Source organism: Sprattus sprattus (assembly GCF_963457725.1).
Source record: "Sprattus sprattus genome assembly, chromosome: 11".
Lineage (NCBI taxonomy): Eukaryota > Metazoa > Chordata > Actinopteri > Clupeiformes > Clupeidae > Sprattus > Sprattus sprattus.
This window is the reverse complement of record NC_137909.1, coordinates 27,475,057-27,497,185: the sequence shown is the minus strand read 5'-3', so window position 1 is coordinate 27,497,185 and position 22,129 is coordinate 27,475,057. Positions and strand designations below refer to the sequence as shown.

The 22,129-nt window shown below is 46.7% G+C and overlaps 2 protein-coding genes across 2 annotated transcripts in view; both read right to left on the bottom strand.

Annotated features, from left to right (window-relative positions):
• Nucleotides 1-78: 78 nt before the first annotated feature.
• Nucleotides 79-5,835, bottom strand: gnb5a (guanine nucleotide binding protein (G protein), beta 5a; the record flags this gene model as incomplete). Its single annotated transcript, XM_080847569.1, has 11 exons — nt 79-90; nt 306-472; nt 873-969; nt 1,389-1,437; nt 1,846-1,937; nt 2,263-2,406; nt 3,929-4,061; nt 4,465-4,541; nt 4,850-4,891; nt 5,087-5,223; nt 5,724-5,835. 11 exons carry the CDS (start codon nt 5,833-5,835, stop codon nt 79-81), a joined length of 1,062 nt encoding a protein of 353 aa, XP_080703695.1.
• Nucleotides 5,836-7,177: 1,342 nt separating this feature from the next.
• The window catches only part of myo5c (myosin VC), a gene marked incomplete at both ends in the record, with an annotated part of 24,438 nt that continues 9,486 nt past the window's right edge, over nt 7,178-22,129 (bottom strand). The window contains 25 exons of the mRNA XM_080846859.1: nt 7,178-7,330; nt 7,514-7,594; nt 7,693-7,867; nt 8,069-8,363; nt 8,662-8,812; nt 9,067-9,156; nt 9,837-9,991; nt 10,426-10,524; nt 11,457-11,541; nt 11,922-12,090; nt 12,362-12,425; nt 12,840-12,933; nt 13,613-13,793; nt 14,044-14,124; nt 14,210-14,267; nt 14,414-14,507; nt 14,788-14,968; nt 16,282-16,345; nt 16,465-16,558; nt 17,117-17,281; nt 17,504-17,650; nt 18,332-18,497; nt 19,093-19,304; nt 21,084-21,195; nt 21,942-22,028. Coding sequence (XP_080702985.1) covers nt 7,178-7,330; nt 7,514-7,594; nt 7,693-7,867; nt 8,069-8,363; nt 8,662-8,812; nt 9,067-9,156; nt 9,837-9,991; nt 10,426-10,524; nt 11,457-11,541; nt 11,922-12,090; nt 12,362-12,425; nt 12,840-12,933; nt 13,613-13,793; nt 14,044-14,124; nt 14,210-14,267; nt 14,414-14,507; nt 14,788-14,968; nt 16,282-16,345; nt 16,465-16,558; nt 17,117-17,281; nt 17,504-17,650; nt 18,332-18,497; nt 19,093-19,304; nt 21,084-21,195; nt 21,942-22,028 — 3,253 coding nt within the window. The remainder of the gene's footprint in view (nt 7,331-7,513; nt 7,595-7,692; nt 7,868-8,068; nt 8,364-8,661; nt 8,813-9,066; nt 9,157-9,836; nt 9,992-10,425; nt 10,525-11,456; nt 11,542-11,921; nt 12,091-12,361; nt 12,426-12,839; nt 12,934-13,612; nt 13,794-14,043; nt 14,125-14,209; nt 14,268-14,413; nt 14,508-14,787; nt 14,969-16,281; nt 16,346-16,464; nt 16,559-17,116; nt 17,282-17,503; nt 17,651-18,331; nt 18,498-19,092; nt 19,305-21,083; nt 21,196-21,941; nt 22,029-22,129) is intronic.

Below are 22,129 nucleotides of genomic sequence, written 5' to 3'. Positions count from 1 at the left end.
CGGACAGTGATCTGATAACGTCGACGGTAGTGGTGGTTGAATCTTCTCCATGACATCCAGCCTCTGGCCCAGACATCCTCAGGCCCAGATCTGCTCATTCAACAGAAAAACACCACATCAGCAGCAGGAAATTACATCATCGTAATGTTTGGAACTTCTTTGAATGAATCTCTCCCTTTCCAGAGGGAATGACAATTAAACAGAACACAGGCAATGTGCTCCAGGCCATCACCCATAAAATATGAACTTGTGCTACAGACACCCTACCCACCCAGAGTAAAGTACCACAGGCTGGTTTCTCTTACCCGTAGAGTGTGATCCCAGGATCCAGTGCTGAAAGCTGTCCCATCTGGAGAGACACGCAGGGTGCTGACACGGTTCTCATGGCCAAACAGAATGGACACGCGGGTTCCCTTTAGGACGTCCCACACATTGATAGTGTAGTCATTGTAGCCACCAAAAAGCAACCGGCCTGTGCAAAGAGACACTTATATATAATATATATAATACATATAACACATATATAATAACTATGTACCATCATTTAATACTGATTCAAAGTGACACTTATATAATAACTATGTACCAACATTTACTACTGACTCAAAGCAATACTTATACTATCTAATAACTATGTACCAACATTTACTACTGATTCAAAGCAACACTTATACTACCGATATATAATAACTATGTACCAACATTTACTACTGATTCAAGCCTAATTTGATCATTGTAATGACATGAATCTTGTTTTTACAATACTTACAATGAATAGCTAACAGATTAACATAATTAACGTAACACATGATTCACTAACGTTGATGTCTGTTTGTAACTTTCTGTATTGTGGGGTTCCATAGAGCTCTTACCGCTGAGAGAGAAGTCCACACTTGAGGCTCCGAAGATGATGCTGTCCTTGGAGTAAATGGCCACCTCTCTGTCCGCCCTCAGGTCATAGAGACGGCACTGAGGCAGCACAGACGGAGAAAAAGACACGGAGCTCTTAGATTACATCAACATTCATCTATTTCCTCCTAGCCAAAGCTGCTCACAGTTAACTACATGTGTCCGATGTTTTAGTCTGTGTGCTCCCCTAGGGTTCAAAACCATGACTCTTGGTAAAATGCTGATGCCCTGCTGTCATGTGGTGCCCTGTTATCATGTAAAATGTATCTATTTAACATTTATGTAACGTTTACTTATTTATCGATCTGTGTCTCTTTACAAGTATTTGTAACCCCCCCCCCCCCCCCCTTTTCTTTCTTTCTTACTGTGAGGCGCATTGTGTTACCTTTCTGTATGAAATGCGCGCCATACAAATACAGTTTGATTTGATTTAAAAGGAGCACCTTGCTCCATCAGCTGAGGTCAAAGGGTAAACTCACAGTAGCGTCATCAGATCCAGACGCGAAGGCATCTCCACTTGGGTAGTACCTGCAGCCGCGGAGCAAAAACACACATCACACACACATTCACATCTCTGCTGCATTTCTGAATATGTGACAGCAGAGTCTCAGACTTTACATTTACATTTACATTTAGTCATTTAGCAGATGTCAAAAGCGACGTACAAGGGAGAGAACAGTCAAGCTACGAGCAATAGAGACCTAGTGTAACAATAAACACTATTTTACATAAGAAATAGAAAAAAGTGCAGGAATATAACTGCTGTAAGGGACGCCCCTGCTCTGATAGTGCTAGGCAGCTCGTTCCACCAACGTGGAACTACGAATGAGAATAGTCTAGATTGCCGTACTTGCACAGACGGCAGTGCTAAACGAAACTCATTAGACGAGCGCAGCATCCTGGGGGTAACATTTTCCCTCACCAGAGCGTACTCACCTCACACTGTTGATGTCCGACTCATGAGTTTCAAAGGACTGAATGCACTGGCCTGACCTCATGTCCCACACTATGGCCTTCTTATCACAGCCCTGAAAATGAGACACATACAGAAAGCAACTTCAGCATCTTCATGGCCACGAGTGTGTTTGCATGTGAGGAGTAGAAATAATGTGATAATGTGTTTGTTTTCGCGTGTTTGTATGTGTCTGTATATGTGTATGTGTCTGTGTGTGTGTGTTTGTGCCTCTGTCTGTGTCTGTGTGTGTTTGTGTGTGTGTGTCTGTATATGCATGTGTGCGTGTGCGTGTTCGCGTGCGTGTAGGAGTATGCTGTGACTGAGTGAGAGTGTAAACAGACAGTCGTGAGTGTTGGGGTGTCCTCAGAGGACAGTCATGAGTGTTGGGGTGTCCTCACCCCTGAGACGAAGGTGTTTCCTGTCTCCGAGGGTGCCAGGTCCAGACAGAGCACGTCTGCTGCGTGTCCATGGAAACTCTGCAGGAGCTGCCCGCTCTCCACGTCCCACAGGGCACAGGTTCCGTCTCCGCTCGACGTCAGGATCTGAGGGAACCCCGGAACTCTTTTTTACACTATTACTCCACTCACTCACACACTCCACACTCACTTTATTACACTACCCTCGCTCTACTAACACCATTAGTATACAACACTTACTGTATTACACTATACTAACTTTACTAACACCATTAGTGTACAAAACTCACTTTATTACACTACACTCACTCTACTAACACCATGATATACAACACTCACTTTATTTCACTATACTAACTCTACTTACACCATTATTATACAACATTCACTTTATGACACTATACTTACTCTACTTACACCATAATATACAACATTCACTTCATCCCACTACACTCATTTTACTAACACCAATAGTATTTCTATATTCAAAGATACAACACTCAGTTTCAACGCTCAGAAACATTCCTTCTTACATCATTAAGTATGATGGCATTCACTGTGATAACACGTAGTCTTATAACACTGGGAACACGTCCCATCACTATTTAATATGAGGAATGAAGGAAAATGATAACATTCAACCAAACAGCATCTACTATATCCAGTGTTCAGCAGACACTTCAGTCCAGAGCAGCTCAGCAGTGTGATGTGTGGGTAGTGTGTGCTGTCTTGGACAGGAAGTCCGTAGAGTATGTGAATCTTTATCTTGCCAGCTGAGCTGATGGATTTGACAGCTGTGCTGTATGCCACTCTAATTCCCTGATAGATGTAGGCATCCAACCAAAGCTGTTTCCTGTCAAAAGGGTTGTGTGTGTGTATGTGTGTGTGTGTGTGTGAGTGTGCACTCTGAAGACACACTCCTGTTGGCCTGGACATACAGACTGAGATGAACGCTATTAATAGACTTAGGCAGTGTGGCACCAGTTATTCATGTGACTAACCGCTTCAAAAGGCTGAAGAGCTGTCTGTGCCAGTGAATTATTTATACACACGGAATCTCTTCAAGACCACCTCTGGAACAGTCTGCTAGAAATGATCTTGGGATTTGTCGTAAAATAATCCTCCTTGTGCTAATAGAAATCAGTTTTGTGGGGTAAATTAGCTGAAAAAAGGTGATATAAATGTTATGTCATAGAGTAAAGCTGAAACACATGCGCTTTCAACAGCAAAGATACTGGCCTAAGATCTCCGAGTTGATATCTCCCTCTCTGAGTGAAATCTCTATGCTGAAATCGCTGTGAGTGAAATCTCTTTGCTGAACTCTCCGTGAGTGAAATCTCTATGCTGAACTCTCCGTGAGTGAACTCTCTGTGAGTGAAATCTCTGCCAGTGAAATCTCCGTGAGTGAAATCTCTGTGAGTGAACTCTCTGTGAGTGAAATCTCTGTGAGTGAACTCTCTGTGAGTGAAATCTCTGTGAGTGAAATCTCTGTGAGTGAACTCTCTGTGAGTGAAATCTCTGTGAGTGAAATCTCTGTAAGTGAACTCTCCGTGAGTGAACTCTCTGTGAGTGAAATCTCTGCCAGTGAAATCTCTGTGAGTGAAATCTCTGTGAGTGAATTCTCTATGAGTGACAGCTTCTCTCTCACCTGCATGTCTGAGTTGGTGAAGCTACAGGCAGACAGATAGTTGGTGTGCATGGCAACAGACTTCTTCTTGGCTGCCAGGTTCTCGTTCTTATCCAGGGACAGTGGATACACTGAACACTTGTTATCCAGGCCACTGAACACACACAAGACCACACAAACACATGGAATGGGTTATGGTCATGGAGAGCAGACTGTGAACAGATACCAGAATACATTCTCTGATGGCACTTTTGTGGAGGCTTTTGGACAGGCAAATCTGGAACCTAGCGTTGTTGCTGACCCTTATGTAAGTCACCACAGCCACCCATGCAGATAGGTTTGCAACGTATGGACACAGAAATCCAATGTTATCCAGTTATCAGAGCAGGATCTAACACATGATTGGTTCCTATGCTAGCAGCCAATTGATGCTAATGTCTGTGGGCACTACAGTAAATGCTAGACAGGGACTGTAGCTGTAGCCCGCCGGCTGGTGAACTCCCAGAGCAGCCGTGGAGGGCAGACATGAAAGAGGAGAACAGAGGAGACAGACTCACCCACAGGCCACTGCACACCCCGATGGAGCATAGGCACAGGCCATCACCCAGGTGCAGGGCATCGTCACGGCATGCTCCTACACACACACACACACACACACACACACACACACACACACACACACAGCATAACACATGAAACATGACACACACACACACACAGCATATCACAACACACATAGACAGCATAACACAACACACACACACACACGCACACACACACAGCATAACATTACATTATTTACAATTATACAATTACAATTATATTTAAATAACAACAAAACAAGCCTGTACACATCATTTTCTTGCCTGTTATGTTGTGCTAACATGGTACCGGTTTTTGTTCTAAAGAAGCTTTAGGCCTGCATCTGTAAGTCATGCTTACCTTATTAGTGGTGAATGCATCCCAAACAATCACTTTGCCGTCCTAAAAAAAAAAGAGACGATCAGTTTTGCAGTCGGTGAAGCAGTAGGATTGTCTGTTTTGTTTCTTATTCGTCCTGCGTGTGGGTCTGTAAAATCAGCACCGTGGACAGAGACAGCAGGAGGGAGGACGATGGGGGAGTGTTTGTGCTTGGGGACATTTCAAATGCCATTTACCAGCAGGCGGGCTTCCGCTCACCTGAGACGAACTCACGATCCTCCTCTTGTCTTTACACCAGTCCATGCAGAGGACTTTATTCCCGTGACCCTTCAAAGTTCTCCGGGTCTTCATGACGAACTGGCCCAGCGACTCCATCTTATCCGCCACCTGGTGCACTGTGTGCGAGAGGATGTACATCCTGTTGTTATTAGCGCAAACACAACAAACACGGGCTCCACGGACGGAGTTTCAATCATAGTGTCGAGATACGGAACTTAACGAAAGATCACGATCAAATTAAAAGAATGGGTTTACATCAACACAACAACAATGTTGGCGAATCGCATCACATCTATCACCCTAACGCCTTGTTAAAGTGTCTTATAATTCATTCCTGGGCAGAATCTCGTTATATGCTCTTGTTACCTGCTGGAGTGGAACAAATACGTTTCGGAAAATATCAATTAATTATGGTGCGACGATAACACCATGAGGCAATGAGCGTAGCGAATGTTTTGCCATCAAGTCGATGGAAGAATAGGCCTATATTTTGTGAGCGGCTATCATATGTAAACATCACTTTTACAAGAGGAAGTAATAAGATTGTCATCTAAATGAATCTCAATCCGTTACAGGATGATGTGATTTTCCCAGGCCTCCCGTCCCCAGTACTCACGTTCGACATCATGCAGCTTAGCTCTCTCCTCTTCGAGCTTGGTCTTCAGGTTTTCGGACTCCGACTTCAGTGTTGTCAGCGTCTCGTTGGGCTGCAGCTCCTGTGCAGCCATCTTGCCGAGGGTATACGGTTAACTACAGTATGATGAGATGTATTATTCCACGAACTGGTTTGCAGCCTGGAAAAGGCTTGCCAACAGCGGACTCACAGCTGATGCTGCGCGCTGACGTCACAGGGAGGAGGAGGAGGATGCTCAGACAGCATCCAGCTTAGACGGGGCTGTTCTCTTAAGCGTCCTGGTCTAATAGCTATTCTAATGCCTCTTCCGTTGGGATACACAGAACGCTCTGCATCATTAAATGATCAATGGCAGTAAAAGGGATTCTGAACGCTGCTTTTAACAAACCTGTGTGTAGACACGGAGAGCGCAGGAAGCAAAAAAAAAAAAAACCGCCTCCGGAAATTGTGCCCCGTAATGCACCCTGTGGGGATGATATTTTAAGAGGATTTATCATCCCACTTTCTCCCGTACGGAGCAGTGGATTTCCGGAGAGAGGTGCGCCATTATCTATCTCAAGGAAAACTGCGGAAACCTATCAGTGGTTTAAAACACTCACTCTGACACAAACAGACAAAATGAAAACATATTTTATTATTTATTATTGTTTTTTAGAATCAGAACACTTCTAAAATACTACAGATTAATAAAATCTGCCTCATATGGTGACTTCTCTCAAAGTTAATGACCCAGTTTCACTGGTACACAGTACCAGCTCTGGAGACAGTATGACAAAGCAGCAATTAAATTAGACATTTTGAAACAAAACACAACGAATACATTTTTAATCTATTAAATTAATGACTAGTGTGCAACAGTGTGAAACAACATCATCACCATACTCCAGTGATACCCAGACTTCCTGAACATCCCTGGCCTTCTAGCGCCATCTGAGCTGATAAATGCACTTGGCCAAGCAGGATGACCTGAGCTGAGCTGAGGTTGTGTTGGTGAGGAGGTGTTGGTGAGGAGGTGATGGTGAGGAGAGGTGTTGGTGAGGTGGTGTTGGTGAGGTGGTGTTGGTGAGGTGGTGTTGGTGAGGTGGTGTTGGTGAGGTGGTGTTGGTGAGGTGGTGTTGGTGAGGAGAGGTGTTGGTGAGGTGGTGTTGGTGAGGTGGTGTTGGTGAGGTGGTGTTGGTGAGGTGGTGTTGGTGAGGTGGTGTTGGTGCTGGAGGGTTAATAGGAGGGGCGGAGGGTTATTGAGAGATGTTAAAGGGGTGATGGGAAGGGCTGAGGGTTCATGGGAGGTGTTGGTGGGACGGTGTCAGTGAGAGGGGTCTGGGGCTTTCTTCGGGACTGTGCGGGTTGTTCAGATCCAGGTGAGGAAGGAGAGGTGCAGACTGGAGGGTTGTTCAGATTCGGGTGAGGAAGGAGAGGTGAAGACTGTGAGGGTTAGTTCAGATCCGGGTGAGGAAGGAGAGGTGCAGACTGGAGGGAACCTGCAGCAGCTCCAGAGCCTGAGGGGAGGGACTGAAGGGGAACGTGGCCTGGAAGCGATACTGCGTGTCCACCATGAGCTGAGCCGAACCCTCACGCTCCTGCAGCAGTGCCTGTTACCAGGGAGACCAAGAGCAGCATTCTTATAGACACACACTACCAACACACCACACACAGCACACCACAAACACTGACACCAGGGAGACCAAGAGCAGCGTTCTTTTAGATACACACTACCAGTACACCACACACAGCACATCACTGGAGTTTCTTTCAGTAAGATACTTTTGCCTCACCTGAACTTTACGCACAAACGATGCGGCCACCCGCTTCTCAAAGTCATCAATAGGTGTGTATGAGTTGAGGATCTTTACGATCTGCAGACACATGAGACCAGGGGTCAGTTCATTCTCTACGCCTCCAGCCTCGACTGCGGACTCACCACTGGGGGATCTGAGCCAGCTTGGCTGCTTACCTGCACAGGTGAGAGCTCAGGGCACCTGTCCATGATCTCCTTAGCGTCTCCGTCGGTCGTCTTGTTGACCTGCAGGAGCTGGGCGGCCTGGGATAGGGGCAGAAGCGTTTCCATGGCGCTGCATCCTTGCAGACCCTTCTCCTTCAGCCACTCCTCCAGGTAACTGATGTTACACCTGAGTCAGGCCAACACACACACACAGTCACACTGCATGCCTGTATCGTCATAGACGTATATAATCTATGTCTATGTGTATCGCCCCCTGTGAAAAGCACCTGATCTGCATGTTTATCGCCCCCTGTGGTGAGTACCTGATCTGCACGTCTGTGGTGAGTGCCTGATCAGCATGTCTCTATCGCCCCCCTGTGGTGAGTACCTGATCTGCATGCCCTTGCGGCAGGAGCACATGTCCTTGCGGAGCAGGATGCTGTTGAGGCAGGTGGAGCCCAGCAGGTAGAAGAGCTGCCGCACGGCCTGCCTGATGAGCTCGGGGTCCATGCCGTGCTGCATCATGGTGCCGTGGAAACCGCTGAGCAGCTGGAGGATGGAGCCCACACTGCACGCCTCTGCCGTCTCCTCGGACGGACACACACTGTTGGAGCGCTTCCTCAGGCCTGAGGGCTTCATACTCGAGATGCCCTGCAGACTCTCATGTTCAAGCATGCCAGGGACTACACACACAAACACATACACAAACACGCACATACACAAACACATACACACATAAATACACACATAAATATACACACACACACACGCGCTCTATAATTGAAATACCCTCCCTCCCCCTAAATCCCCAGTGGTTCTAATGTTTCTATATTTTACTCTATATTTTCTTAATATTTCTTTATTCATCTCTATATTTGTTTCCATCATATTCATTCATCTTCAACCATGACTTCTACCAGGAAATAAATACATATTTGAAGTGGGAACCCCTTGTTGATTTGACATTGAATGTCCCCATACCGATCATAGGGGTGAGAACCTTCTCCATGGCTGCAATAAACTGTTGATAGATGCGGATGGCGAGGTCACTGAAGACCTGCCTGTGCTCCGAAAGGTCAAAGTTCGTCAGGCAGTTTTTGTTCTGCCGGGGCGTGTTGTGCTTCATGAACTCCTGTCAGGAAAAACACAACATCAAACTCATCCGTCTCTTGGATTTAAAATGGCGACTATCAAATGTGTCAATTCAGAGACCGTACCTCCCTTCACTGTATCAATTCATAATGTACCTTTTCAACACTGTACTGATTCATAACACTAACTCTAACACTAGATCTAACACTTACCTCATCGCTGACAGCAACACTAGATCTAACACGAACCTCATTGCTGACAGTAACACTGACCCAAACACTGAGGGACTCTCACCTCCTCTCCGCTGTATTGCTTCAGGCCGTTGAGTAGGTGGCAGGTGTTGGACAGCCAGAAGGACAGCACCTCAAAGTCCTCCTGATGGTCCTGTACACGTGAACACAAACAAATATAGTGCCTTTGTTCCTGATCTTGAACACACACAACAGATCTCAAAAACCTTTCAAACAGATTCAATCACTGGTAAAAAAAAAACATGCATTTTTTTAAAACAGGCATCTCTTAAAATAATAAAGTTAAACTATGTAGATATTAATGCACTTGTGAGCCTGTTTTAACCATAGAGCATGGTGTTGTAACAATAGAGGGTGGTGCTGTAACCATAGAGCGTGGTGTTGTAACCATAGAGCGTGGTCTTGTAACCATAGAGCGTGGTCTTGTAACCATAGAGCGTGGTCTTGTAACCATAGAGCGTGGTCTTGTAACCATAGAGCGTGGTCTTGTAACCATAGAGCGTGGTCTTGTAACCATAGAGCGTGGTCTTGTAACCATAGAGCGTGGTCTTGTAACCATAGAGCGTGGTCTTGTAACCATAGAGCGTGGTGTTGTAACCATAGAGAGTGGTGTTGTAACCATAGAGAGTGGTGTTGTAACTATAGAGCGTGGTGTTGTACCCATAGAGCGTGGTGTTGTACCCATAGAGCGTGGTGTTGTAACCATAGAGCGTGGTGTTGTAACCATAGAGAGTGCTGTTGTAACTATAGAGCATGGTGTTGTTACCATAGAGGGTGGTGTTGTAACCATAAAGTGTGGTGTTATGAGCTCACCATGATGACCTGCTTGAGGCCGGTGATGATGGCGTGCATCAGGGACTTGAGCTTGGCCCCGTCGTTAAGGTAGTCGGCGTGACGGACGCACATGAAGAGCAGGTGTGCCGCCAGTCCAGGGATCATGTTCACCACCACCCCTCTGGGCCTCAGGCCTGTATGTGTGTGTGTTTGTGTGTATGGAGGGGAAGACCAGACAACAGAAGATCACCACAGGCGCGAGTGTGTTTAGACTCCTAAACAAGCCTGGGCCTTTAAACCGAGACAGGACTGAGTATCTACTTTGACTGATATAAGACAGGGTTTGCCTTCAACATTTTTTCCCCTAATTCATGTTCTGTACACTTATTGCACTCTATTTGACTGCATTCAGTTCTACTCTTATAGATGTGACCTTTGCTCATATCATACAGTCAAAATAATGTACTCACTACACTGGCCATTACTACATCACTTAATAGAGATGGCTAGTTCACACACATCACATAGGACAAGGTTCTGGATGCTTCTAAAGAGACTGAGCTGTTCTGTACAAACCCAGGATGAGGTTCTGGATGCTTCTAAAGAGACTGAGCTGTTCTATACAAACCCAGGATGAGGTTCTGGATGACTTTAGGCTCATCCTCCCTTCTGTACTCCAGCATCCCCAGGTACTCTTTGGGCACAGCAGGCACTGCTTTCTGATTGGCTGAAGGAAGAAATTCATGAAAGTGCTGTTATTCAGGTAGACGACCCAGACTCTTAATTGTGTTGGGTAGATACCCCAGACTCTTATTCGTGTTGGGTAGAGACCCCAAGAGTATTAATCGTGTTAGGTAGAGGCCCCAGACTCTTTCTCATGTTGGGTAGAGACCCCAGACTCTTTCTCATGTTGGGTAGAGATACCAAGAGTCTTACTAATGTTGGGTAGAGACCCCAGACTCTTTCTCATGTTGGGTAGAGATACCAAGAGTCTTACTAATGTTGGGTAGAGACCCCAGACTCTTTCTCATGTTGGGTAGAGATACCAAGAGTCTTACTAATGCTGGGGAGAGACCCCAGACTCTTACTAATGTTGGGTAGAGACCCAAGACTCTTTCTCATTTTGGGTAGAGACCCCAGACTCTTACTAATGTTGGGGAGAGACCCCAGACTCTTACTAATGTTGGGGAGAGACCCCAGACTCTTAGTAATGTTGGGGAGAGACCCCAGACTCTTACTAATGTTGGGGAGAGACCCCAGACTCTTACTAATGTTGGGTAGAGACCTTTAGACTCTTACTAATGTTGGGTAGAGACCCCAGACTCTTACTAATGTTGGGTAGAGACCCCAGACTCTTACTAATGTTGGGTAGAGACCCCAGACTCTTACTAATGTTGGGTAGAGACCCCAGACTCTTACTAATGTTGGGGAGAGACCCCAGACTCTTACTAATGTTGGGGAGAGACCCCAGACTCTTACTAATGTTGGGTAGAGACCCCAGACTCTTACTAATGTTGGGGAGAGACCCCAGACTCTTACTAATGTTGGGGAGAGACCCCAGACTCTTACTAATGTTGGGTAGAGACCCAAGACTCTTTCTCATTTTGGGTAGAGACCCCAGACTCTTACTAATGTTAGGGAGAGACCCCAGACTCTTACCCTTGTCTGGAGGCTGCAGGGATCTAACGCGGTCCTTCAGCTTCATTATTGATCTCTCCTTCATGTCCAGCTGCTCCTGCAGTTCCTAAAAGGTGAAGTCATTACATGTGGATTTAATATCATACATACACAAAGGTGCACATCCACACATTCACTGCACACACACACACCATGTTCTCCGCAGTGAGTCTGAACACTACACACACACCATTTTCTCCACAGTGAGTCTGAACGCTACACACACACAAACACACACACACACACACACTACATCTTCCTCTGGATTAATAAAGTATCCATCTATCTATCTATCTATCTATCTATCTATCTATCTATCTATCTATCTATCTATCTATCTATCTATCTATATATCTATCTATCTATCATATACACACACACACACACACACACACACACACACACATATACATACACACACACACACACACACACACACACACACACCATGTTCTCTGCGTTGAGTCGGGACGCCTCCTGTCTGAGTTTGCTCTTGGCCTCCTGCTCTGCCTGCTGCTGCTTGTGCAGCTGCTCCTTCTCCTCCTGCACCTCCTCCAGCCTCCTCTGCAGCTCCTCCCTCTGCCACTCCACCTCCTCCAGCTGCTGCTCAAACAGCCTGCAACCACACACATAGGAGTTACACACACATCCAGGAGAGTCACACACAGATAGGAGAGTCACAAACACACAGGAGAGTCACACACACACACACACACACACACAGATAGGAGTCAGACACACACACTCTTACTGTCAGACGTAACACACAGGATCCTTACACACACCCACATAGAAGAGTCACAGACACACACACACAGACACTCCTACAGTCAGATGTTACACACAAGAGGGTCACACACTTCAAAGGATCAGAGGGGTGTAGTGACCTGCACCGGGAGCTTTCTTCCTCAAGGTCACCCTGGAGTTTGGCTGACACCTCCTCAACGTGGCCTTTAAAGGGGAGAGAAACCACAGACATTCCATGACAATCTGGAAGAAAGCCTGCCAACAACTTCATAAGCTTCAAGATAGTTTGAATGTGTGTGTGGGGTGGGGGAGTATGTCAGTATATATGTTTGAGTGTGTGTGCATGAGTATGTTAGTCTGTATGTGTGTGAGTCTGTGGGGGGGGGCGTATGTTAGTATATGTGTGTGAGTATTAGTGTGTGGGTGAGGGTATGTTAGTCTGTGTGTGTGTGTGAAGGGGGAATGTCAATATGTGTGTGTGTGTGTGTGTGTGTGTGTGTGTGTGTGTGTGTGTGTGCCTGGCTGCGTGTGTATGTGTGCGTGGGTTGGTGTTTGTGCGCGTGTGAGTGTGAGTGAGTGTGTGTGTGCGCGTGTGTGTGTGTGTGTGTGTGTGTTTACCCATCATCTGACTGGTCTGCTCTTTCTGCTGGGTCTCCAGCTCCTGCTTCTGTCTGTGCAGCTCACTCACCTGCTGCTTCAGCTCAGGGATCACCTGACATGACACACACACACACACACACACACACACACACAGATACACACATTCACTACCTCTCCATACAGCACATCAAACACTTTATTCTTCTCACACTGTAGATCTCTATTCACCCTCTGTATGAAACACTCTCTTAGAGCTCCTGTGTACGCCCCCCTTCACGATGAGCCCAGTGTGCTCTGATTGGTCAGATAGGCAGGCAATAGGGATTGGGTTCCGAGATTGCGTTATCTTGTTGGAATTCAAGCCCTTTTCCTTTCATACGAGGCGTTTCAGGTAGCTGAGAAAAGTGGTTTCTATGGGAGGGAATTACCCCCTCTGGAGTGTACTCTGGGCTTTGTAACGTTGCAGACTGTTTACATGCACAAAAAGCTCTGTAACACACAAAAAAAAGGGAAAACTTAAAAGCATAATAGGTCGTAATAGGTCATAAGAACCTCTGCCTGAGTGATAAGAACAGCGCCCTCTAAAAGTTTGAATGCATTTCAAAACTCTAAAGGTAATTCTCTGCCTTAGCGCCCTCTACAGGTCTGGAGTGAGTCTGCGCACCATGTTCTTAGCAGCAAGTCGGGCCACCTCCTGCATAAACACACAAACACACACAAACACACACACACACACACACACACACACACACACACACACACACACACACACACACACACACACTGCGCACCATGTTCTCAGCAGCGAGTCGGGCCACCTCCTGACGAATGTTCTCGTTCACGTCGTTCTTCTCCTGGAAGAGTTTCTGCAGCTGTTCATTCTCCCGCTGCAGGTGCTCCATCTTGAAGCTCACGGTCTCCACCCGACTCTCAAAGCCCTCCTTCTGCTCCCGTAGCTGGGTCTCCATCACCCTGCACACACACACACACACACACACACACACACACCAGATGAGGCCTCTATCACCCTGCACAAACGCACAAACAACTAGATAGCACTAATGATCAGATGAGCCCCAACCCCATGATGAAAAGGAGGGAGGTTGGTTGGAGTTCACATCATTATCACCATGGTAACATGCCCCAGTGGTGATGGAGGCATCAGATATGATGGGAAACAACACAGAGGCTATAATAAGGAAGTCCATGAAAAAGGGGAGACCTGGTTGCTTTCTGGAGGCCTTCAAAAGCAAACAGAAGGTTGCCATCGTCCTCTGTGTCCTCTGATGAGTCTGCTGTTGATCTGCGTGAGCAAAGACACCAGGCCTGTGAGAAACTACACCTGCTTCACGAGTCATTGAAAAGAAGCTATGAAAATGAGTACTCACAGGATGTCCTCAGTAATCCTGTCACCCAGAAGCTGTCTGGTGATCAAATTCATCTTCACTAATGAGAAACACACAAGCAGGAGTTCTCACAGTGTTTACTGTCACATTTTCCCTTAGAAAATCATATTTTCTTCATCGATACACAGATTCGTTTAAGGTTAAGTAAATCTCTTTGAGATGAGGCTCATTGTGAAAGGTCATAACCTTTAGCCTGGTGCGTCTGCTCCCTCGCTCTCCTCTCTTGCTCATTCTTCTGGGTTTGGAGGTTATGGAGATCTTTACGCAACTCAGGCAACACCTCAAAAACACAAAACATCTTTAAGACTGATGACAGGTACACCGGGTGATAAATGTAATTAATGTTCTGACATACTTTTGTCTTGCATGTCCTAACTACATGAATGTCTTTACTGCATTAATGGTGTCAATAAAAAATTAATCACAAAAAAATAATATCTGGTGAAAGTAACATAAAAGCCTATTAAACATCTCTTCCAGTTCAGTGGGCATGCCTTTAATCCCTGACACACACACACACACACACACACACTGAGCAAACCTGTGACCTTTGACCTTACCTTGACGTGTTTGGTGAGCTGTGCGACCTGCTCCTGAAGGTCCTCGTTCACCTGCTTCTCTTCCTCCAGCTGTGCCTGAAGCCGGAACTTCTCCTCGCGCAGAATCCGGTTCTCCAGTTTCACCGCCTCCACCTCTCGGCCGGAATCATCCCTCTGGAGTTCTAGATTGTTCTCTGCGATCCTGCCGAGCCAAAGTGTACGCCACTATTTAGTGAATGAAGGTTAAAGTTCTGTGTACTGATTCCGAGCTGAGGGTCTGTAGCCGGTTATTAAGCCCTAAGGGTCTGTAGCAGGTTATTAAGCCCTAAGGGTCTGTAGCAGGTTATTAAGCCATAAGGGTCTAAAGCAGGTTATTAAGCCCTAAGGGTCTAAGGCAGGTTATTAAGCCCTAAGGGTCTAAAGCAGGTTATTAAGCCCTAAGGGTCTAAGGCAGGTTATTAAGCCATAAGGATCTGTAGCAGGTTATTAAGCCCTAAGGGTCTGTAGCAGGTTATTAAGCCCTAAGGGTCTGTAGCCGGTTATTAAGCCCTAAGGGTCTGTAGCAGGTTATTAAGCCCTAAGGGTCTGTAGCAGGTTATTATGCCATAAGGGTCTGTAGCCGGTTATTAAGCCCTAAGGGTCTGTAGCAGGTTATTAAGCCCTAAGGGTCTGTAGCAGGTTATTAAGCCCTAAGGGTCTGTAGCCGGTTATTAAGCCCTAAGGGTCTGTAGCAGGTTATTAAGCCCTAAGGGTCTAAAGCAGGTTATTAAGCCCTAAAGGTCTGTAGCAGGTTATTATGCCATAAGGGTCTGTAGCCGGTTATTAAGCCCTAAGGGTCTGTAGCAGGTTATTAAGCCCTAAGGGTCTGTAGCAGGTTATTATGCCATAAGGGTCTGTAGCCGGTTATTAAGCCCTAAGGGTCTGTAGCAGGTTATTAAGCCCTAAGGGTCTGTAGCAGGTTATTAAGCCCTAAGGGTCTGTAGCAGGTTATTAAGCCCTAAGGGTCTGTAGCAGGTTATTAAGCCCTAAGGGTCTGTAGCAGGTTATTATGCCATAAGGGTCTGTAGCCGGTTATTAAGCCCTAAGGGTCTGTAGCTGGTTATTATGCCCTAAGGGTCTAAAGCAGGTTATTAAGCCCTAAAGGTCTGTAGCAGGTTATTAAGCCCTAAGGGTCTGTAGCAGGTTATTAAGCCCTAAGGGTCTGTAGCAGGTTATTATGCCATAAGGGTCTGTAGCCGGTTATTAAGCCCTAAGGCTCTGTAGCAGGTTATTAAGCCCTAAGGGTCTGTAGCAGGTTATTAAGCCCTAAGGGTCTGTAGCAGGTTATTATGCCATAAGAGTCTGTAGCAGGTTATTAAGCCCTAAGGGTCTGTAGCAGGTTATTAAGCCCTAAGGGTCTGTAGCAGGTTATTATGCCATAAGGGTCTGTAGCCGGTTATTAAGCCCTAAGGGTCTGTAGCTGGTTATTATGCCCTAAGGGTCTAAAGCAGGTTATCAGGCGCTGTGGTCTCTTACTTTCTTAACCTCTCCTCGTTCTCCAGGCCCACTTGTAGTTTCCTCTGCAGCTCACTGAACTTGGCTTCATACGGAGACAGTGACAGCGAGAAGGTTAAAGACATTCGTCAGCACAAATACAACATAACCATAAACTACCCAAATTAGCACTGATGGGGAGAGGAGAAAGATCAAACCTAACACCTCTCATTTCCTGAGTGCTCTCAGTGAACCTGATCTCCACGGCCTTCTTCTCCTCCCCGAGGCTGGCGTTCTGATTCTGGAGCTGGGTGATCACCTGAGGGGCATAAACCACGCCATGTTATTTCACCTGATGGGCATAAACCACGCCATGTTATTTCACAGGAAATGGGCATTAACCACGCCATGTTATTTCACCTGATGGGCATAAACCACGCCATGTTATTTCACAGGAAATGGGCATTAACCACGCCATGTTATTTCACCTGATGGGCATTAACCAGGCCATGTTATTTCACCTGATTGTTATAAACCACGCCATGTTATTTCACAGGAAATGGGCATAAACCACGCCATGTTATTTCACCTGATGGGCATAAACCACGCCATGTTATTTCACAGGAAATGGGCTTAAACCACACAGAGGCCGTGTCTATTACCACCTGCTTGTGCACTTCAAGCACTGACTATCAGCGGTGCTCACACTGACAGAACCAGAAGAATTCAGGGCACTGAAAGTAACCGGATTGCGCACTGAAAACGGTAAAAAAAAGCTGTGTGAAATGATGGACACTTCTCGTCCTAAACGGGCGCCATCTTGGCTACATAGCGGAAGAGGGCCATCTCACACAGCTGCCCTCTGACCACTACTGACCTGATTGGCTTCCTCCTTGGTCCTCTTCTCCTGCTTCTCTAAGGATGCTCTTTCATTGGCTGATTTGCTCAGCTCCGCCTCCAGTGCGTGCAGCTTGTCCAATCCGTGAGAGTGGGCGTTGGCCAAACCTGACAGCCTCTCCATCAGGCCTCGGTTCTCTTTACCCTGAGAAAGGACCCAACAATGGCTCAGTCAATCAACAGGAAATGATTCCAAACCAGATAAATATTTAGAGCACTTTGTATTACACGGTTCTCTGCCACAGTCCAAGTTAATTAATCAACTGAGTTATCCACCAGTTCTTGCATAATAGCAGAAACATAATGGGAGTGGAGGGAGTGGGAGAGGGAGAGGGAGTGGGAGTGGGTACGGGAATGGAGGGAGTACCTGCTCCTCCAGCTTCTTCCTGAGCTGCTGCACCCGGAAGGAGAGCTGGACGTTGACCAGGAGGCGGCGCAGGGTCTGGAAGCGGCGTCTAACGAGCCAGGCCCGAGCGTACTTCTGCAGCACCACCGCCTTCTGCTCCTCCACCAGCTGGGGACCAGCAGCACACCAACACACACACTTATTGACATACACTTACTCAATGCTGACACACACACACACACACACACACTAAATAAACTACTAACATTTATGTGTGATGACTGTAAATACTACACAGACTCATGTTGTAAATACATAGGAGAAATGTATAGATAAACACAAATTTATAATGACAAGTTTTGACTCTGTTCTTGTTTTCTGCTATTATTAGAACTAGTGCAGTGCCCGTAGGAATTATGCATGGTAATGAGAGTTGGTTACATGCCAGGCCCATACGCATCAGCTGGGGTAACATCTATGACGACGACTGTTCTATGACTATGACATCATTCACGTCGCGCGGGTCCGCCCCTCTTTCTCTGAATTACTACACTACCCATAGTGCCTCACTACCCATAGTGCCTACGGCAAACGATAAAATACAAATATGTCGCGAACTATGAATTCAGAAATCTTCAAAATCAAGGATGCACAGGTTCATGACATGCGTAAGCTACATGCGAAATCTCATAACTAACGTAACTAACGTCAGGGAGATACGCCCTAGACAGACTGACTGAGAGACAGACAGACAGACAGACAGACAGACAGAGACAGACACACAGACAGACGCACAGAGATTTCTGGATTTATAGATAGATATTGCATTACTATTTTATCCAAAAGCACCTTTTTGTAGTGTTTGCGGGCAAGCCACCCCCTGGTGTTAGCCTGGATGGTCACCGTGGCAGCCAAGACAAGCTGGTAGATCTTTCGCACAAGGTAACCACGGCAATGCTTTTGTATCACCATGGCAGCCCAGCCCTGCTTGAGGGCCGCAGCCGTCACGCTTTGCCTGTTGGAACAGCCGAGATAAGAAAAGGACAATCAATTACTGACCACTGCAGATAGACAGAAAAATCACTGATCACTGCAGAGAGACAGACCAATCACTACACAGACACAGACCAATCACTGAACAGACACAGACCAGTGATCACTGCAGAGAGACAGACCAATCACTGCAGAGAGACAGACCAATCACTGCAGAGACAGACCAATCACTGATCACTGCAGAGAGACAGACCAATCACTGCACAGAGACAGACCAATCACTGCAGAGAGACAGACCAATCACTGCAGAGAGACAGACCAATCACTACACAGACACAGACCAATCACTGAACAGACACAGACCAGTGATCACTGCACAGAGACAGACCAATCACTGAACAGAGACAGAACAATCACTGCAGAGAGACAGACCAATCACTGCAGAGAGACAGACCAATCACTGCACAGAGACAGACCAATCACTGCACAGAGTTAGACCAGTGATCACTGCACAGAGACAGACCAATCCCAGCACAGAGACAGACCAATCACTGAACAGAGGCAGACCAGAGATTAGTGCATAGGGGCAGACCAGTGATCACAGCACAGAGACAGACCTGATACTTTTCTGTCCGCGGATGTACTGCTGCAGGGTGATGGCGGCCCTCCTCATGCAGAGGAACCTGCGCCTCTGCCTCCACCCCCTCACGTGCTTCTGGATGGTGATGCACGCCCCCCTCAGGCGGTCCAGGCGCAGCTTCTCCAGGTACGCCACCTGGCCCGCCCGGAAGAAGATCTTGGTGCGGCCAAACTTGTACTGGTCAGAGTCCTGCAGGTAAGAGGAGGTGAGAAACTAAATTAGGCCACAAAACCAAACAGACATGCGGGGGGGGGGGGGAAAGACACACTCTCTAACCACACAGCACAAATACACACTCTCTCAGGTCAGAGTGTCAGAGGACTGATTGTAAACTTTTACTGGTCAGAGACCTGCAGAAAAGAGGAGGTGAGAGATTGTGGAAACTTAATATGGCCACAAAACCACACAGACATGCAGGGGTGGGGTATGGTGACCTCTGACCTCCAGCCTCTAACCTCACAGCAGAAAGACACACTCTCACACCTCACAGCAGAGAGACACACTCTCTCACCTCACAGCAGAGAGACACACTCTAACCTCACAGCAGAGAGACACACTCTCTCACCTCACAGCAGACAGACACACTCTCACCTCACAGCAGAAAGACACACTCTCACCTCACAGCAGAAAGACACACTCTCACTTCACAGCAGACAGACACACTCTCTCACCTCACAGCAGAGAGACACACTCTCTCACCTCACAGCAGAAAGACACACTCTCTCACCTCACAGCAGAGAGACACACTCTCTCACCTCACAGCAGAGAGACACACTCTATCACCTCACAGCAGAGAGACACACTCTCTCACCTCACAGCAGAAAGACACACTGTCTCACCTTGCACTACAACTAAATGGCATTCCAAAACACTAGCATTGTTTGTTGTGGTCATTGAAATAATTAAAAGAAGTGTATAACTGCAGTCCATGTACTCTGTAAAAAAAGAGGCAACACCCAAAGACTACGGACTGCTATGCTGTCTAGACTAGAGTGTTCAAATGTACAGGTACGTCAATCTTAGAGAGTTAAAATGCACAAACAAGTACATGTTTACGTGTTCTGAGTTTACAGTTATATGGCACAGAGGAACCAACAGCAGAAGAGCTGGATAAGCTTTATAGAATTAGAATTAGAATTATTTATTGGCAAAGTATGTTTTCCATCCAATGATTTATCATTTCCAGGATATGAAGGAACAGACCCCAGCAGAGAGGAGCTGGATGGTCGACCATGAGGTCAGGACACATACGCCGAATAAAAGGAAAACAGAGTAAGAGCTGCATGACTGCACAGACAGAATGAGACAAGGAGGACAAGCGGGATGAGTGAGTGAAAGAGACGGATGAATGAACAGGAAGAATGAGGCCAGACGAGAGAGAGAGAGAGAGATGGGGGAATAAAAGAGATGGATGAATGAACAAAGAGAGAAGATGAGAGGAGAGAGGGTAAGAGAGGAGAGAAGAGGAAGTGGAGAGGAGAGAGAGGGGAGGAGAGGGGAGGAGAGGAGAGGGAAGGAGAGGAGAAGAGGAAGGGGAGGAGAGGAGAGGAGAGGGAAGAGAGAGGATAAGAGAAGGAGGAGAGGAGAGAGAAGAGAGGAGGGAAGGAGGAGAGAGGAAAGGAGAGGAGGAGAGGGGAGGGGAGGACAGGAGAGGGAAGGAGAGGAAGGGGAGGATAGGAGAGGAGAGGAGAGGAGAGGAGAAGAGAGGAGAGGGAAGGAGAGAAGAGGGAACAGAGAGGATAAGAGAAGGAGGCGAGGAGAGAGAAGAGAGGAGGGGAGGAGGAGAGAGGAAAGGAGAAGAGAGGACAGGAGAGGAGAGAAGAGAAGAGGGGAGGAGAGAGGAAAGGAGAGGAGAAGAGAGGAGAGGGGAGGACAGGAGAGGGAAGGAGAGAGGAGAGGAAGGGGAGGATAGGAGAGGAGAGGAGAGAAGAGGAGAAGAGACGTGAGAGAAGGAGAGCAGCTCCTCACAGGAATGAGTCTCTGCAGCACGCTCTTGCATGTCTGTTTCTTCTCGTTCACAAGCAGCTCTGTCTGTGTCATCAGGATACTGTAGCGGCTGTAGAACTCTGTGTAGGTCCACCTGAGGTCAACAATAACATTCCCCACATGGACATCAATCATGACATAATACAATAACATTCACCACATGGACATCAATCATGACATTTACAGTAACATTCACTACATGGACATCAATCATGACATAATACAGTATCATCCTTGATAAATTCCTTCTGAAACATTTCTGTGTTTATTGAGTTGGCAATTTGATCGTCTTTCTAAGGAGAGAACAAATGATTGGCTGTTCTGATCTAAGCTGTACTGATGAAGATTATCTCACCCTTTACTAATCTGAATGGTCTCATCGGTGCTGATGAAGATGGTCTCACCTGTACTGATGTAGATGGTCTCACCTGTGCTTATCTGAATGGTCTCACCTGTACTGATGAAGATGGTCTCACCTGTGCTTATCTGAATGGTCTCACCTGTACTGATGAAGATGGTCTCACCTGTGATAATCTGAATGGTCTCACCTGTACTGATGAAGATGGTCTCACCTGTGATAATCTGAATGGTCTCACCTGTACTGATGAAGATGGTCTCACCTGTGATAATCTGAATGGTCTCACCTGTACTGATGAAGATGGTCTCACCTGTGCTAATCTGAATGGTCTCACCTGTACTAATGTGAATGGTTTAATCTGTGATAATCTGAATGGTCTCACCTGTGCTAATCTGAATGGTCTCACCTGTGCTAATCTGAATGGTCTCACCTGTACTGATGTACATAGATGGTCTCACCTGTTCTAATGCAAATGGTCTCACCTGGAAGGGTAGCTCTGGGCACTGATGTGGATAGTCTCCAGAACACCACAGGCTCGTAGCTGCTGAACCACACGCTTGGAGTCATACCTGAGAGAGCCAAGAAAGAGAGGAGAGAGAGGAGAGAGACGGAAAGAAGATAAAGAGTTTAGAGAGAGAGAGGAGAGAGGGATAGAGAGAGAGAGGAGGAA